This window comes from Sceloporus undulatus, chromosome 9 (assembly GCF_019175285.1).
Source record: "Sceloporus undulatus isolate JIND9_A2432 ecotype Alabama chromosome 9, SceUnd_v1.1, whole genome shotgun sequence".
Taxonomy (NCBI): domain Eukaryota; kingdom Metazoa; phylum Chordata; class Lepidosauria; order Squamata; family Phrynosomatidae; genus Sceloporus; species Sceloporus undulatus.
The window spans coordinates 12,982,862-12,999,831 of NC_056530.1; the positions used below are offsets into that span (position 1 = coordinate 12,982,862).

Consider the following 16,970-nt stretch of genomic DNA (forward strand, 5'->3'; position numbering starts at 1 on the left):
ACAAGACATAGGCAAGAATCCTGTTGGTGACATGCATATGTCGCCAACAGGATTCTGGCCAGTGTAAAGCAAGGACTGTTTGTAGAGAGCTGAACAGGAGTGGAAGGAATGGAGGTTTGCTGGAAATGAACCATAATGACATCTTCCCTTGCTGCTTTCAGATCACGCTCACCACCATCGGCTATGGGGACAAGACCCCCCACACTTGGCTGGGCCGGGTGCTGGCAGCCTGCTTTGCCTTGTTGGGCATCTCCTTCTTTGCTCTACCTGCTGTAAGTGGGGAATGTGAAATGGAGGGGGAGCTCTGGGTTGCCTAGGAGGAAGGAGCAGAATCCGTGGTGCCATCCATCACAGTGGGGTAGTAAATCCATTTCAGGTTTTCATCTGAATTTTGAAAGAGTGGTTTCGGATGCTGAACTAATTTGTAGGAAAGGGTTCAGCACCTTGAGTGAATAATGCATTTAAAGTTTGGGATCAAACCCAGGATGGATTCATTGCCCCACTGGCATAGAAGCTACCATCTATTATTGAGTCGAATGTCCCAGACCCTGGAGGTATTTGAGTCTGCTTTAGTTGTTATTTATTCATTTTTATTATGTATAGATCTCACTTTTCCTCCTGTGAGCACAAAGCAGCATGCATGGCTCGTCTCTGCCCTATATTTTTAATTCTCACAACAGCCCTGTAAGGAAGATCAGTCTGGAAGTGACTGATCCCAAGGTTGCGAAGGGTGTATCATAGTTATGGATCTCCCCCAAAACAAGTATTAGATCCACATAAAACTACCAGCAACAGAGAGTTAAGATTAAGGATTTAGACTTGTATATATTTTAAAATATAAATGTAGTTTTCTATGGCTTATGTGTTGTGTTGTGCAAAATGGAAAAAAAAATCAGTTTCAAATATTGGATCTCCAATATTTTGTTTGTGCAAAAAACTGCAGAATTTTTTGGGGGGAAATTAGGATTGTTAATGGAAAAAAAATTGGAAGACAAAAATTAGAAGTTATGGTTAAGAGGTTTATCCTTATTTATTTGTCCCATGCAGGGTATTCTGGGCTCTGGGTTTGCTCTCAAGGTCCAAGAGCAACATCGGCAGAAGCATTTTGAGAAGAGAAGGACGCCAGCAGCCAACTTGATCCAGGTGCGTGGAAATTCTGGCATTTTCTTAGGCCTAAACCCAAACTCTAGTGCTAACCTGCAGCAGTGGGTGCTTTCCATGTCGGTGGATAAGGAGATATTGGAAACTTCCTTGTGCAACACTGGAAGACAGTAGATATGCAAGCATAAAGCCCAGTTACTCCAGCATAAAGTGCCAAGAGGATCTTGGCCCTTGTTCTTCCTCCAGGAGTTCTCAGAACACAATGGATCGAAATTTAGAGCTCTTTGTTCCCAACTCATTCTGTTTTATGTGACTCTGGAATGGTGGTGCAGGTCATTTTAGTAAAGTCTCCAGTGGGAATTAATGCCTGGGGGAGAAGCAAGCAGGCAGCCATATCCCCATCTTCCATCTGCTGTGGAAAGCAGGGTCTTGTGAACTGGCCAGTGCTAAGAGTCGTGGAGGACACAGGCACCTTGCACACCAGCAAGATGGGGGCAAAGCAGCACCTGATGGATTGCATTGTGAGCAGAAACAGGGAGAGGCATCCCTTTTGTCTCATCCGCTGTTCTTTTTGAGTAGTTCTGCACACTGGCCTTTCAGCCCCGGAGAGAGGAATGGCAACAGGAAGCTGCATTTAGCTGCGCCAAGCTGCCAGGCGGAGATAGCAGCAGGGAGACGTAATGGAGGGTGGTGGTGTCCCATTTGTCACAGGAGCCCTCTGAACCAGCGAGATAAGGAAGGAGTCAAAAGCGACTACAATAGACCTTTCTGACTGCAATAGGAGACAACCCATCTTGACACAAGGCTGATATGCCAGGATTTGCCTGGATGAGAGGCCCTTTATCCTAATGGCCAGAAGAGTAGAATTGGTAGTCGTAGGTTCCTGCGGGGAGGAGAAGGAGGGATAGTGCTAAGAAAGGAGGTCACAGATGGGACCAGAATGAGTAGGAGAAAAAGATTTCTGCCTAAAATATAATAAGCAAACCCATGGATTTCAGCCTTCTTTGGATGGCTGTGTCTGTCTGCCATTTGTCTTTGGGAATGAGTAAGAAAGCATCCCATGTTTTTTGGGAAAGTAACCAAGCTCAGGGGTGGGAGAACATATCCTGTATGCAAAAATATCCAATGTTCAATCTGTCCGATGCTCAACATGGGGCTATGCCAGTGTAAATGGGGTTTACCCCCAGACATTGTGCAAGGAGATATAGGCCTCATTCCACTACCTTTTAAACCGGATTGCAAATCAGCTTGAACTGAATTGCTGAAGTGATTCAGAGAGAGGGGCCATGCCCATTTAACCCGTGTCTTTTTGACGCTGATATTTTTTCAGTGTCTTTTTGGATAGACCAATTCCGTGCGAGTGTGAACCAGATGTGGATCGGAATTGATTTTAATTTGCCCTTCAGCCAGATGGAGAGGGTCCATTTTGAATCGATTCATTCGTGAATGTGAACCAAACATTTTATTTTATTTTGCAGCAAGAAAATGTGGTTGGGGCAAATGTAGGGTGAGCCACGCTCTGCTGCTGAACCAATCCGTCGATTCAGTTTGCAAAGTGATTTATTTGTAAGTGGGAATGCAGCCGTGCAATGCCTCCTTGCGCAGTGTTTTTTCCAAGACCGGATAGGATTTGGGTATAGCTGTGACCCATAATCTGAATGGCTGCTGGGTTGGCTCTAGGGGGGGTGCCAGGAGTTCTTCTTCACATCATTATCTGAATTGCAGCTATGATTCCTCCTACACTTCCAACATTATACTGATACCTTGAGTGAATTGGGGAAAGCAAGATTTAATTTATTATTAGTAAAGAGTTGGCTTACTGAGGCATGTCATAGAGGTATCCCTCTCTTTCTCTTCCTCTCCCCTGGCTCCGATTGCTCCAGGCCGCTTGGCGTCTTTACTCAACGGACATCAGCCGGGCGTACCTGACGGCCACCTGGTGCTACTATGACAGCATCCTCCCATCCTTTAGGTAGGTGGACTGTTATCTGTTATGCAAGAGTGTGAATGGAGTTTGGTGGCCACGCCAAGGATTTCCGAACTCTTTGTGAATAGGGAGAACATTATCTGATGGACATTGTTGACCCGATGGGGAGGATAATGTATGGTTCTTGGTAGAGTTGGGGGGGAAAATAATCTCAATTTTTGACTACAATTCCCAGAATTCTGAGAGTTGTAGACCAAAAAATGAAGATTTTTCTCCCCAGGCATTGATTCTTACATTTTGGTGCTGGTTCTTTGGACCGTATCTTCCTTTGAAGTGCCTTGTTCCTTCAGGCTGGTTTCCACTTTTGGAGTGAGTTTCCTTCCACAGAATAGACGCAAGACAGAGTGAAAAAAGTATGTAAATTTTTGCAATGGTTGTAACAATGGTCTATTATTGTTATTTTCAACCTGGAGGTAGATTTCTAAGGGGGATTATAGTCTGTTTCTTTTTGCTGTGTTTTCATAGTTAGGCAAAAGTCCTGCTGGGGGTAAAACTGAAGGTATTCCCCCCATAAAAATTCATCCCCCTCCTTGACTCCTTAAATTTCTAGCATTACAGTAGAATTCAGAGACACCTGAGGAAGTTGACCAAATCTACAAACGCTGCAATTTCTTTTGCACAATTAATCTCAAAGGTGCTACAAGATGCTTTTGCATTCTAGCACTGCAGGAACTTAAAATGTCAAGCTTTTAGAAATGATGATGATGATGATGATGATGATGATGATGATGATGATGATTTATATCCTGCTTCTCCAAACAGATTAAAGTGGCTAACAGTAAAAATAGAGTTTAGGTCTCCAAAAAAAGGGGGAAGGTAAGGTGACCCAGGGGATATGAACCCATCGAATAAAAGAGGTCAAGGTAGGAGCAATTTTTGATGCCTCATTTACTGCAATGCTAGGAATTTGGGGACTGAAGGATATTTCACATGGGAGAATTCTTATGTGGGGAAAAGAATGCTCTGTCTTCTGGGTTCCTTAAGAGGGGAAACCTAATGGCTGTAGATTATTGTGTTTGCGGATTCCACACCCTGATCCCAACTCATCCCGACTCCATCCTTGTCACTCATAACATGTTGTCCTTCTTCCCCCATCAGCATTGGGACCATGGATAGGCTCAAAGACCTGTGTAGTTGGTGGAAACTGCAATGGAGACTGAAGGAGAGGTGGGGTCTTAGTGGTACCAGGAACAGCGGTGGTGGGATGTCAGTGGGGCAGGATGCAGTGGGAAAAGCTGGACTCCTGGTGCTCACCATGACCACTCCTGGAGCCACACCTCTGAGGAGAACCATCATGTAAATAGAGATGGTGGTGGTGATGATATTGAGGAAGAGGAGGAGAAGGAGATGGAGACGACTTCTCCATAAATCCAGGCAAATGTGTTGATACATAACTTGTGGGTCCTGTTGACTTTGGTGTCATGGGTGGTGGAAAATCCACTCTGGATTTCAGTATGAACTTTAAAGGAGCTATCCAAGAATAGGTATTGTTCTGTTTAAACCTCAGAGTAGATTCAAAGTCCACTAATATGGAAGCCATTGTCCACTGTTTGTCCAGAATATCAGGCAAGGAGCTTTCCCAGTCCTATCTGGATATTTCAGAGATTGATGTTTGGAAACATTTACAGCAGTTTCTCTGCCCCTGAGATGTGGACCTTCCACTCACCAGAAAGTAAGGTTCCAGTTCTCAGGGTTCTCAATAAAGGACTTGTTTAGAAAGTAACACAGAAGTCAAACATCTACCCATGCCATGGGTCCATCTTACTCAGTAATGACTTGCAGAGTTTAAGTCAAGAGTCTTTCCCTGTCATAAGTGGATATGTCAAGAGCTACACCTGGGACCTTCAGTGTGCAAAACCAAAGAAACACGTATATATGTATATGGTGGACCTTGGGTAAGTCACACTCTCTCAGCCTCAGGATGGCAATGGCAAATCCTCTCTGAAGACACTTGCCAAGAAAACCCCTTGATAGGGTTGCCTTAGGGTTGGCATAAGTCAGAAATGACTTGAAGGCACACAGTAACAAATATGGTGGCATCTCAAGTTCTAACACCAAGGAGGAATAGGATAGCCATCTTCAAATATTTGAAGGACCATCACATGGCACATGAACCAAGCTTGGTTTCTGAGGATGTTGGGCATTATTGTCCATCCCATTCTGAGGGCTCCAGGTTGGCTGTTCTCACTCAAAATGTACAGACCTTCATTCAACATGCAGCACTGGATAATTCTTACCCCTGGAGATACCAGTAAAGAGAACACAAGGAATTGTGGAATACCTTTTATTTTCCTTGTTTTTCCCCATGCTCCTCTTTAAACCTTCTTTTGCAGATATTTATGTTATTTTGATACTGTTTCATTTTCATTTACTTGTGTTCTCCCACCCCTTTTTGAAACCTTTTAATTTCTCCATTATATATATATATATTTCTCCATTGTATATATTTTTTTATTTGAACCCATCCTTAGAGAATTGGTCCTTATGTTTGACCACTTGCACCGAGCTCGCAATGGAGGGCTTAGGAAGCCTGAGGTGAGGAAATACCCCGATGGAGCGCCACTGCATTATCACTGCTTCATCTCTGGCATGAAAACCGCCGGTCCTCCCTTTTACTCAGGGGAAAGGTAGGGTCCAAGACGTCTCCTCCTAAGTCTTCTGTGCCCCCGGTGTGTCCTCTCTCTCTTGCTCTGTGGTGTGCTGCCTCTGTGTCTTCCTCGTGATGGTCCCTTGTGCTGGTTTCTACTCTTTTTGTTGATATGTGATATGAGTCAAGTTGGCTTCCTTCTGATCTGTGTTGGTGCATTGATGGTCTCTCAACCAAGTGTAGAACTTTGTCTCCCTCTGCTGGTTGGAGTCCAGTATTATGTCCCATTGCCTTGATGGGTTTTTAGCGGGGTATGCTTTCCAAGGACAGATTCACTCTCCGTAAATGATACTATTGCAGTCCTGACCTGTCAATAGGCTGCGTACAATTTGGGTCCGATTTTCTAGCACAGGTTCTGGTGTCCTTGCAGGGTTCCTGAACACCAACATTTTAAGGGCAGATTTCATTACGGTGAGATGGTCTCCACCACTTGTTCTTTAGAGCGTTCCCATCCTTCATGTCTCCTTTGCAGTCTCTGTCTCATTTCATCACCTTTCTCTCTCTCTTTCGCCCTTCTTCTGTTCCACCCTTGATTCCTCCTCCACTCCTTCTTTGTTCTCCACTTTCCCATCACTTCACCGTGTCCCATTCATTTCTGGAAGCTGGAAAGAAGACGAAGCTCCACCTCACAAGTGTTTACGCCTAAGGTAACCTTCTTTTCCCTTAAAGCCGCCGCGTCTGCTTTTTATTCCCCCTCAAAAAAGAGGGAGATCCCAGGAAGGTAGGTTTTCCTTCAGAGGTGATTTGCAGCTACTGCTGGAGGAGAGGTCTTCACAATGAGAATAACCCTGATGTATCTTTCTCTTTGTATTTGTGTGTTCACACAAAGGGGGAAGAGAGCATCAGAAAACAAAAACCATACAGACATATCATAGGACTAAGCTTGCTCAATGCAGTGCCCGGCTGATGTTTTGGACCGCAACTCTCACCATCCACAGCCATTCGCCATGCTGGTCGAGCTGCTGGGAACTGTAGTTCAAACATCTGAAGGCCACTATATTGGCAAAGGCTACTGTAATGGATCACTTTTTCCAAAGGCAACCTGGTTCCTTTTGTAAGACTGTATTGCTGAAGGATGACCATTATTTTTCAAAGCTTCCATCCATCCAAGCTGGTCTTCATGTTGGTCTGGGAGTTTAGGATGCGACCCATACGTGTTGCACTCCTTCATTTATGATTGGTCATATCAGTGATATTGGCATACTTTTCTTTGTCCAGATTATTTTTTGTCACAAATAAGAGTAAGAAAATTAATACAGTGCAAATGACAGAATACAGAAGAAACAAATAGAAGAGGAAATGGAGGTTTGCAATGGGATGGTGGGAGAATGAGAGAAAAAGGAAAGCAATCAGTTATATAGAATGGCATCAGAACATCCTATCCATAGTTGGTTATGTGTCATACTTTTTCCATCTCCGAATGATTTTGTTGTGAGCAGAATTTCACCCAGAAGACTTCGGTGGATTTGCTTCAAGGAGGGATGGATAAACTGAATCCCAAGAATGAGCTAGAAGCCGAAAAAAAAAAAATAGTGCTAATTCAGTTGCATTTGAATCGTGGGGCAATCTGCTCCGCAAGTGCTGGCCTCAGCATGGCTAACCTCTCTCTTCTTGGACCACCCTTCTAACTTTTCTTTCCATGTCCACTCCCGCCACTAACTTTCCCCCTTCTTCCTTCCCCCCCACCTTTCCTATCTTTCTTCTTTTGTCCTTTTCCCTTCCCATCTCTCTAGCCAGATCTTTAGTAGTAAAAGGAATTTCTTTCGGATTCACACCGGCTGGAAACAGAGGTACCAAGGCTTGGGATCTGCTCCCCAGGAGATGTTTTGGGACTGAATTGATTTGATGGCCTTCTTGTTGCATCTGTGTTCTGTTTCTTGTCTTCTTTTTTCCTTTTAAAGGAAGGGCATGCGGAGGCAGGGTGCCATGGAGATGTGCATGGTGGGCTCCCCACATTGGTATCTTGCTTCCTGGATGGGAGATAGGTTTGCTCTCCTGTCCCTGGATGGTATATCTCCAGTGCGGCTCTACCAAAAGCAATTGTGGACATTTGGTTACCAACAGTAAATACCTTTGATGGATGGCAGGGTCCATTACTGGAACCCCCTCAGAGCCTCTACTTCCCCGAAACCAAAAATTAAACGAGGAGATGGAATTTTCTTTGACAACTCTTACAAAGCTGTGCTGGAGATCTACCTACCACTGACTACCATTGGGTTCTGGAATAACTCTTAGGGCCAGCACTGACCCCAAGTAGACACACCTCTATAGACATTGTTGGATGGTGGCTGCCATGTCTATGGGGATGGTGAATCCGCTCTTAGTTGGGACTTGAAAAGACCTATCCCAAAGAAGACTTGCCCAAAAATAGGTTCACCATCTTGGATTCCTCCTTTGCAGGTCAGACTGACATGGAAGCTACCAGTCACTACGTCCATAGACATATACCAATTTGTGCATGCAAACACACACATTCCTGGTGAAGTGGTTCCATTAGTATGGCGATGTCACCACTTTTGACAGGTGTGTGGATTCCAATGTGAACATGCTTGCGCGGCTGCATCACATTTTCCTTTCTGCAGGCTTGGCTAGCCATTGCCCTCCACCATTATAGCACTATGGTACCACTTTAATTGCTGTGGCTCCATCCTATGGAAACCTGGGGTCTGTAGTATTTAATAGCCTCTGCCAGAGAGCTCTTGTTCCTGACAAAAATACACATCCCAGAAGTCCGTGAGATGGAGCAAGGATGGGTAAAGTGGTATAAAAGTACTACAATGGTGTAATACGTAAGAGACCCTGGAGATTCTGGAGGTCTCCATTACTCACAATATTAGACCTACAGAAAACCTTGGGCAAGGCTGATTTCATCCCTGTCCTTGGATTTCTCTATGCTTGCATTTGCAAATGCTGACAACGTGTCACAGATGGGCATTGGATCGGACCCATTTCATTTCATTTTTTTAACCCGAAGAAAGAACTCAGGCTTGTCTAAAATTTCACACAAGTGCTGGCTCTGAAGTTATTCCATGTTTTCTTGGTTGAAGAGCATGGGGAAAAGAGTGGAGGAACAAAGGTGGCTGTGGAAGTTTGAAAACTCATTGGTGTAACCCAAGAAACAAGTCAATGGGCTGTTTTCCCCTGACCCCTGGATACGGCAATGCTTTTCAAACTCTTTGTGCAGGAATGCTGGGTGGCTTAAACCTTCAGAACCAGAAGATCACTAAAGTTGGAGATGCTTCTATGACACCAGTGTCAGGTTCCAGCTGTGGTGTCTTCTGTGGTGGTGCCTCTACACCAGGTTCTAGTTCTAGACACTGATGGAAACTGGTGTCTTCTGTGGTGGTGTGCCCACACCAGGTTCTAGTTCTAGAAACCAGTAGCAGCTGGTGTCTTCTGTGGTGGTGCATTCACGCCAGGTTCTAGTTCTAGACACCAGTGGAAGCTGGTGTCTTCTGTGGTGGTGCACCTACACCAGGTTCTAGTTCAAGAAACCAATAGCAGCTGGTGTCTTCTGTGGTGGTACATTCACGCCAGGTTCTAGTTCTAGACACCAGTGGAAGCTGATGTCTTCTGTGGTTCTGCACCCACACCAGGTTCTAGTTCTAGAAACCAATAGCAGCTGGTGTCTTCTGTGGTGGTGCATTCATGCCAGGTTCTAGTTCAAACTTTAACAGAGCTATCCAAGGTGCTAAATCTAAAGTTATAGGAGATGTTTTATCCACGTTAGATAGCACCTTTAAAGTCTGGACTCTAACTTGGAGTTTCTGCCCCACTGATATGGAAGCCACTGACACTGTCAGAAAGATAACTTGCCGAAGAAACAGAAAGGTCTAGGAAAAAAACATAAAAATAATTTTAATGTCTAAAATGCATTAAATAGGTGCAGTGACAAAGAATTCCCTTATATCAAACATATGCATTGTGTATAAATGTGTTTGGATATGAATATATTTTCTCTTCCTCATGCATATTTGCACAGTGTATTGCACTGTTCATACACAATGCATATGTTTGATATATAAGGGAATTCTTTGTCATTGCACCTATTGAATGCATTTTAGACACTAAAATTATTTTTAAGTTTTATTCTGTTAACAATTTTCCCCAGACCCTTCTGTTTCTTTGGTTGCTTTATTATAGGTTTAGGGCTAACACTTTGTTGTTTTGATCCGAAAGATAACTTGGTCGGACCGACTGGTCTCCCATGGATAGCTGTGGGAGAGATTTGATGTGCCTCAAGATACAGATGTTTTGCATGTCTGTGGCAAGGCCTCTTTGCAAAATGTCAGTCTCAGAGGCAAGGGCAAACAACCATTTTCCTATTCTCTAAAGTCCTCCAAAACTGCTTGAACCTGAACTGAAAAAATCCTTTCTACCAACCTTTGGAGGTGACTCAAAGGCAGATGACCACAAAGGAGGAGAAAGTCTCTAGACATTGTGTAAGATGTCTTAGTTGGTCGAGGGACTCACAGGGAAAACTGATCATCCTTTTGGTGATGCAGTTGGCTTGGCTTGGGTTCCTATCTGGACAGATGTTCTTGGATTTTTGAAGGGGGAAAAAAAAGCAAGAGCATTGTCCGAAATCATCATCTTATTTTGTGGGAACTCCCCCTGCCCTCTTGAACATCCAAACATCTCCTCTGCAGGCATCCTTCGTCCGGTGGTGTCTTTTTTTCAGTCTGTTTACCTCTTGGTCATTTTAATGCATCAATGTCTTGTTTGTTTTGCTTGTTTTCAGCCTTTTGCCGTAAGTATTTCCATAGTGCTCTGGAGTGTGAGAAGAGTTTGTTGCATGCATAGATTCCACCCCTCTCCTACTGTCCTTTGTTTGAATATTAAAACACGAACGGTGTATTCCTTCTGGGTTTAGGATGGACATGCTGCAATGATATATTGGAATAAAAACATTTGTAGTCATAAGATAACCCACATTTTACAAGACATGGGATTCTGCAACCTTATATGCGCTAGGTTCACTGGCTGAACTCCTGGTTTGCATCCTTCATTCTGCTTGACAAAATGAAAACTTAACCCATGACTACTGGAAATCTGACTCAGAATTCACTAGATTAGGTCAAACTCTGGCTCACCGGATGTTGTACTCCAGTTCCCATCAGCCTCAGCTAGCATGGTCAGTGGTTCAGGGTGATGGGAATTACTGTACAAGAGCATCTGGAAGGGAGATACTCCCCAGCCCTGAACTTTTGTTTCATGAATGCTTTCCAGTTCATCATTAATAAGGACTAGTAACCTGTTCTTGAAAAGAAAGGGAGAACTGTGGTTCTTAGGAATTGGAGTTTTGATGCAATTGTGGAATGTGCAAAGGCTAACATTTTGGGCAGAGGCTGGTGGCTTTCAAGCAAATGACACTGATTTCTAAGGCTGCATCTGCATCGCAGAAATAATTCAGTTTGACACCACTTTAACTCTCATGGCTCAGTATTATGGAATTCTGAGATGTGTAGTTTGTTGTGGCATCAGAGCTCTCTGACACAGAAGGATTACAAAACTGCAAATCCTAGAATTGCATAGACATGGAGCCATGGCAGTTAAAGTGATGTCAAACTGGATTGTGTCTGCAGTACGGATGCAGCCTAAGTAAAAACGGTTTTGGGGGCATTCTCCCAACAGCTGGCCCTATTTCACCTTTTCTAGATGAAGCTGAGCTTAATTCTGACTCAGCTGGGAGAAGTGGCCCCATCCCATTTTGCAACTGAAAATCTGTTTCTCTTCCTGAACCGTTGGTGCTTTAGTTTAGTTTTGACGCTAGAGGGAGAACTAGGACTCCCGAAATGGTTCTCAATAAGCAATTTTTTCAGGAATGGAAAAAGTCATTTTTCCTTTACAATATCACAAATGGTGCAACCTGTTGTTGAATGGAAGCAGTCCAAAGCATGTTTTGTAGCCTTATTTTATATATAAAAAGGCCACCAGATAAAATATTAGCATTAATTGCAAGAACTGATTCAGAAATATCGCCAAGACCTACAAATTGGCATGCCTACTCTCAAGAATGGTTGTGTTATCAACACAGGTTTTTGTGAATAGCTTGTGGTTGCTGTCAGTACCTTCTGTTTCTTATTTCCCTCTATCCCTTTAAGCTTATGTGCTACATATATGTGTGTATATTGGAAAGTGCAGGTAACGTTTCATGCACCTGATAAGAGGGGCTGCAGTCCAAGAAAACTCCTGTTTTAATACATTTGTGAGTCTTTTAAAATGGCCAATGGCTTGGCTAATAGACTTTTTTGTATACTAGGGGTGCATGCATCTACACTTAATGCAGTTTGACACCACTTTAAGTGCTGCAGCTCCATCATAGAGTAAAGGGTTCCAAATTGTACCCTAAACTACAAATCCCAGTATTTCATGGGATGGGGCTATGGCAATTAAAGTGGGATCAAGCTTCTATTAGCGTTGTGGTGTGGATGCAACTCTTAAAAGGCCCTTTCATTCACTTTCTGACTATAGGACCTCGCAAAATGTCTTGAAATCACTGGGATTTTACTATTTTTTGATGCAGGGAGAGAGGTGAATTTACTCAAACCTGAGTCAGAGAGACAGTTAACGTCAGATTTTAGGGACAGTTAAGCCAGCTCCAACCAAACCCCAGTTTCTACTGGAGGTCCATAGTGGGTAGATGGTAAATGTGGGCAGATTTCTCTCTAGTGTAATCCTCCCCGGTGCAAGAGTTGTCCACTTTCTAGTTGATTTCTTCCTTCCTACTCCGAATCCTTTGCAGCAATAAAATGGGCATCAAGGACCGCATCCGCCTGAGCAATTCCCAGAGGCAGGGCAGTCGAGGAAAGCAGCATCTGGTGCCGCCCCTCCGCCGCTCACCCAGCACCGAGAACGTCAATGAGGCCTCCAGCCCCACCAAGGTCCAGAAAAGCTGGAGCTTCAATGACCGGACGCGGTTCCGGGCCTCATTGAGGCTGAAGCCCCGGATACCTGTGGAAGGTAGGTTTTGGGAGAAACCACAGGGTTTCCGTAGGGTTTGAACCACGTTTACAACCTGCTCAGAACTGCAAAGGGAGAGGAGTTGTTTGGGTTTCAAAAATGACAAAACCTGCTTCAGAGTTACATTACGATGACAGAGCTGCAATAACAGTTGCTGGCATGATATACAATCCTGTTAGTGAATTGCCACAATGCACACTGGGACGTTACACAAGATGTCCCATTGTGCAACGTGGGCACCCATTGCAATCTGATGCACCACATTTCCTGATCCTCACCATGTCCCAATGCTCAGCATGTCCCGATAAGCAATGTGTCATGTTGTGCAATGGGACACATTTGTATTGGGAAACGTAAATCAGGTTGTTTTTTGTGAGGTTTTCAGGCTATGTGGTTGTGTTCTGGAAGAGTTTATTCCTGATGTTTCACCAGCATCTGTAGCTCTCAAGATGCAAACCATCGATGCTGGTGAAACGTCAGGAATAAACTCTTCCAGAACAACAACCACGTAGCCTGAAAAACCCACAAAAAACTATGGACTCCATCCATGAAAGCCTTTGACTTCACATTGTAAATCAGGTCTTTTGCACAGTGGCCATGCTGATGGTTCTGTTTGATCAATGGTCCAGAAGATGTAGCTATAGCACTGCTCCCCTTCTCGGAATGTAAGCATTGTGCAAGATTCACCTTTATATGATTCACCTTTATGTGATTGTAAGTCAGTTTATGATGAAATAAATACCTAATAGTATCCCAGTGGGTGTTCTTAAGATTTTTTTCCCCATTCACAGTTGATGGTCCTGCAGAGGAAAGCAGTGAGGAGAAGACCTACCAGTGCGACTTAACCTTTGAGGATATCATGCCCGCTGTCAAGACTCTCATCAGGGCGGTCAGGTGAGCCCTATGGGTTAAGGGTAGGAGAACTTATCAAACTGGTGTCCCTGGATCAGCTTCTGTATTTCTAGTCCTCTATGGCAGGGGTTTGAATAAGATATCTCTCGTGGTCCTTTCAAACTCTAATATTCTGTGATTCTGTATTCTTTGTCTGGGTGGGCCAATTTCTCCATTCTGCATTGAGTTTCCAGATTGGAAAAGCTTGGATCCTGGGATTTTAGGGCCCAAATCTGAGACCTATGGATGAATCCTTGGGATGGTATGAGTCTACCTGAACTTTAAGATCTTTAGGGAAAAGGTGTTGTTTCCACCCCAAAACCATTACAGGTGTGGTTGGTGATGACACAGGAAAGAAAGATGGTCCATTTAACTTCTTGGGGGTTGCTCCCACATTGTGGAATTACCTCTCATGGTAAGTTAGGTTGGTCCCCTTTGTAATCTCTTTCTGTAGGCAAAGACCTGATGATTTATGTAGGCCTTCAGTTTTTTAACTGGATATGGCAGAAGGATCCATGTTGATCTTTGCTATATGTTGAACTTTTTATATGTATTTTAAGTATTTTAATAGGATGGTCCATTTAACGATTGTTAAGGCTCAAGGCCAGGCCCTAGTTCACCATTGGGTTGCTTCATTTCTTCAGTGGTATGGTTCTGATCTGGATGATCACACTTTCATTTCATTTTTTATCACAGAATCCTCAAATTTCTGGTGGCCAAAAGGAAGTTCAAGGAGACATTGCGCCCATATGATGTCAAGGATGTTATTGAGCAGTATTCAGCCGGCCACCTGGACATGCTGGGAAGGATCAAGAGTCTTCAGACCCGGTAACTAGAACTTCAGGAGCCTTCAGCGTCAGTGAAAATGTGTTATGAATCCACTCCAGATTTAAGTGCAGACTTTAATGGTCTGAGCTAAATTCAGTTTCAATTTCAAAATCACTTCAGTTTTGGAGGATAATGTTCAGCACTATGGAGAACTCTTTTAAGCCTGGGTTAAAACCAAGAGTAGATACACTGCTCCCTTCCTCCCGATTGAGGTCCATTTTGGCTGTCGGTTTCTGGACATAGTAGTCCAAAAAGTAACTTCTCCAAGCCTTGGAATTCAGGGAGGGTATTACTTCCAGCTGTTAGAGATGCTGCGGCTTGGACATGGGAGTATTTTTTGATTTTGGAATTCTAGGTAAGGGAGACTTATCTTGTAGTAGTTTGATTCCCCCCCCCCTTCTTTCTTTTTTCTCCTTGCTCCCATTGCCTTGAAGGGTGGACCAGATTGTGGGTCGTGGAGCCATCGCTATTGACAAGAAGGTGCGGGAGAAAGTTGAGAAGTCATCGCTGGAGATGGAACTGGTGGATGAGTTCAGTATGCTGGGAAGAGTGGTCAAAGTGGAGAAGCAGGTAGGTCTGGGTCCAGAGGAGGTCTTTAATATTCTCCTCATGCACCCAAGCCAAAGATGGAGTTTTACTTACAGTTCGTAGGAACCTCAGTAATTGGCTCATACAGATGCCATCTCAGGGCCCTAAATAAAGTTTAACAAGGAAAAAGAAGAAGTGAATGCAGTTCTCCAAAGTCTCCAGCAGAAGTCGTATACTTCATGATTAGCTGCTCCTTTCAAAACTGGAGATGTCAGAACTTCACAGTGGTCTCCAAACCCTGGTCCTCCAGGGTTCTGGACTTCAGGTCCCAAAAGCCCCAGCCAGCTTGGTCAATAGTCAGGAATCCTGGGGTCTGAAGTCTAAAATGTCTGGAGGGCCAAAGTTTGGGAATCACTGTGCCAGAGGTTGAAGGATATCTGCATCCACCTGGGTACCGGTTTCCGGGAAAGCAAAGGGAGAGGTCATAGCAGCCTAAGCGGCTCCTTATACTCAGGAGTTTTTCCATCTAGGCCAGGACTCTCTGTTTTGACTGGCAACAGCAGCAGCTCTCTGGAGTTTCTGACAGAGGGTTCTCCACTACTTATTACTGATGAATTGGGCACAACACAATACTGAGGAAGTGGTATGAACCTCACAGGAATCTTCTTGAAAGCACAGTGAAACGCTAAGGTCTAGGATAGGCTTCCACTGATGACATGTCTGTGAGGACTCACCTCTGTGGAGGTACATCTCTTAGCTGTGACTCCATGTTTGTTTATGAATTCATCCCTAGTTGAGTTTTTCCATCACTAACTGAGTTTCCCCTAACTGAGTTTACCATCTGTAGCTGACTTTCCTCATCTTCAGTTGATTTATTTCTCCATCCTTCATTGAATTTTCCCTAGTTGACTTTTCTGTGTTTTCCCTCTAGTTGGCCTTTCTTCTTTGACCCAAAGTTCAGCTTCTTCTCAACCTCTCGCTCTCTATATTTCTGCAGGTACAGTCCATTGAACACAAGCTGGATTTGCTGCTAGGCGTCTACTCGCAATGCTTGAGGAAAGGCTCCATCAACTCCATCAGCCTCACAGCCATGCCCATCCCTACAGGAGAGCCAGACATCACCTCAGACTACCACAGTCCTGTAGACCATGAGGACATCTCTGTCTCTGCTCAGACCTTGAACATTTCCCGGTCAGCTAGCACCAACATAGACTAAGGTGGCCCCCAGTCTAGCTGTACAACAGTGATACACCAGCCATATTGGGGAGGGGTGAGGAGAAGGGGAGGGGATCTTCCTGCTTCCAGGGCAAGGAGGACAGCAGACAGCTCAAGGAGATAGGACTCCTCTAAGCCAAAACCTTCTTCAACCTCACCATGTTGACAGAGCTTTGGTGGACACTGTACCCTCAATGCACCGTAAGTGTTGCCTCAACTTTACTTGAAGTCTTCCAGCTGAGGACAGATGTTCCAAGAGCAACATGGACATCAGACCTGCAGCATGAGCCATCGTGGCATCATTAATGGTTTCCTAAATGCAACAGCACCCATCAGATATAACTGAGAAATGCCTCTGTAGGTTGTATACGCTGGTGAGTAGGACATTAATGAGCAGAACTCAGATGGTGGTGAGGAAACCATCTCAGCCTAGAATGAATTTGTGGGGTGGGCTCCTCTTTTGCCCACCCATCCTCCTATGAGTAGCACCTACCATGGTCTTCTGCTACCTTGCAGCATCTCCAGGGGCATTCAATTTCAGAGGAGTTGACACTAAGATTTCTCCAGATCTGAAGTGTCACCTTCTTGGCCTTTTGAGTCTCAACAATAGCTCACCGATCGAGCCGACCATATTGGAGGTCCCAGCTGCTTAGCAACTTTTCTCTGACAGCTGTCAATTCCAGACTTCTTCCTTTTGGGGGAACTGGGTTGGAGATGCTACTTAACAGCTATGCAAACGCTAGGGCCCCCTTCCTTCCTTCCTTCCTTCCTTCCTTCCTTCCTTCCTTCCTTCCTTCCTTCCTTCCTTCC

The 16,970-nt window shown here is 44.4% G+C and overlaps 1 protein-coding gene across 1 annotated transcript in view; it reads left to right on the forward strand.

The window, feature by feature from the left end:
- Nucleotides 1-16,924, forward strand: part of KCNQ4 (potassium voltage-gated channel subfamily Q member 4) — a 68,155-nt gene extending 51,231 nt beyond the window's left edge. The window contains exons 6-14 of the mRNA XM_042441293.1: nt 162-272; nt 1,048-1,143; nt 2,985-3,073; nt 5,560-5,715; nt 12,481-12,698; nt 13,490-13,592; nt 14,286-14,417; nt 14,852-14,987; nt 15,943-16,924. Coding sequence (XP_042297227.1) covers nt 162-272; nt 1,048-1,143; nt 2,985-3,073; nt 5,560-5,715; nt 12,481-12,698; nt 13,490-13,592; nt 14,286-14,417; nt 14,852-14,987; nt 15,943-16,161 — 1,260 coding nt within the window. The 3' untranslated portion in view covers nt 16,162-16,924. The remainder of the gene's footprint in view (nt 1-161; nt 273-1,047; nt 1,144-2,984; nt 3,074-5,559; nt 5,716-12,480; nt 12,699-13,489; nt 13,593-14,285; nt 14,418-14,851; nt 14,988-15,942) is intronic.
- Nucleotides 16,925-16,970: the final 46 nt, after the last annotated feature.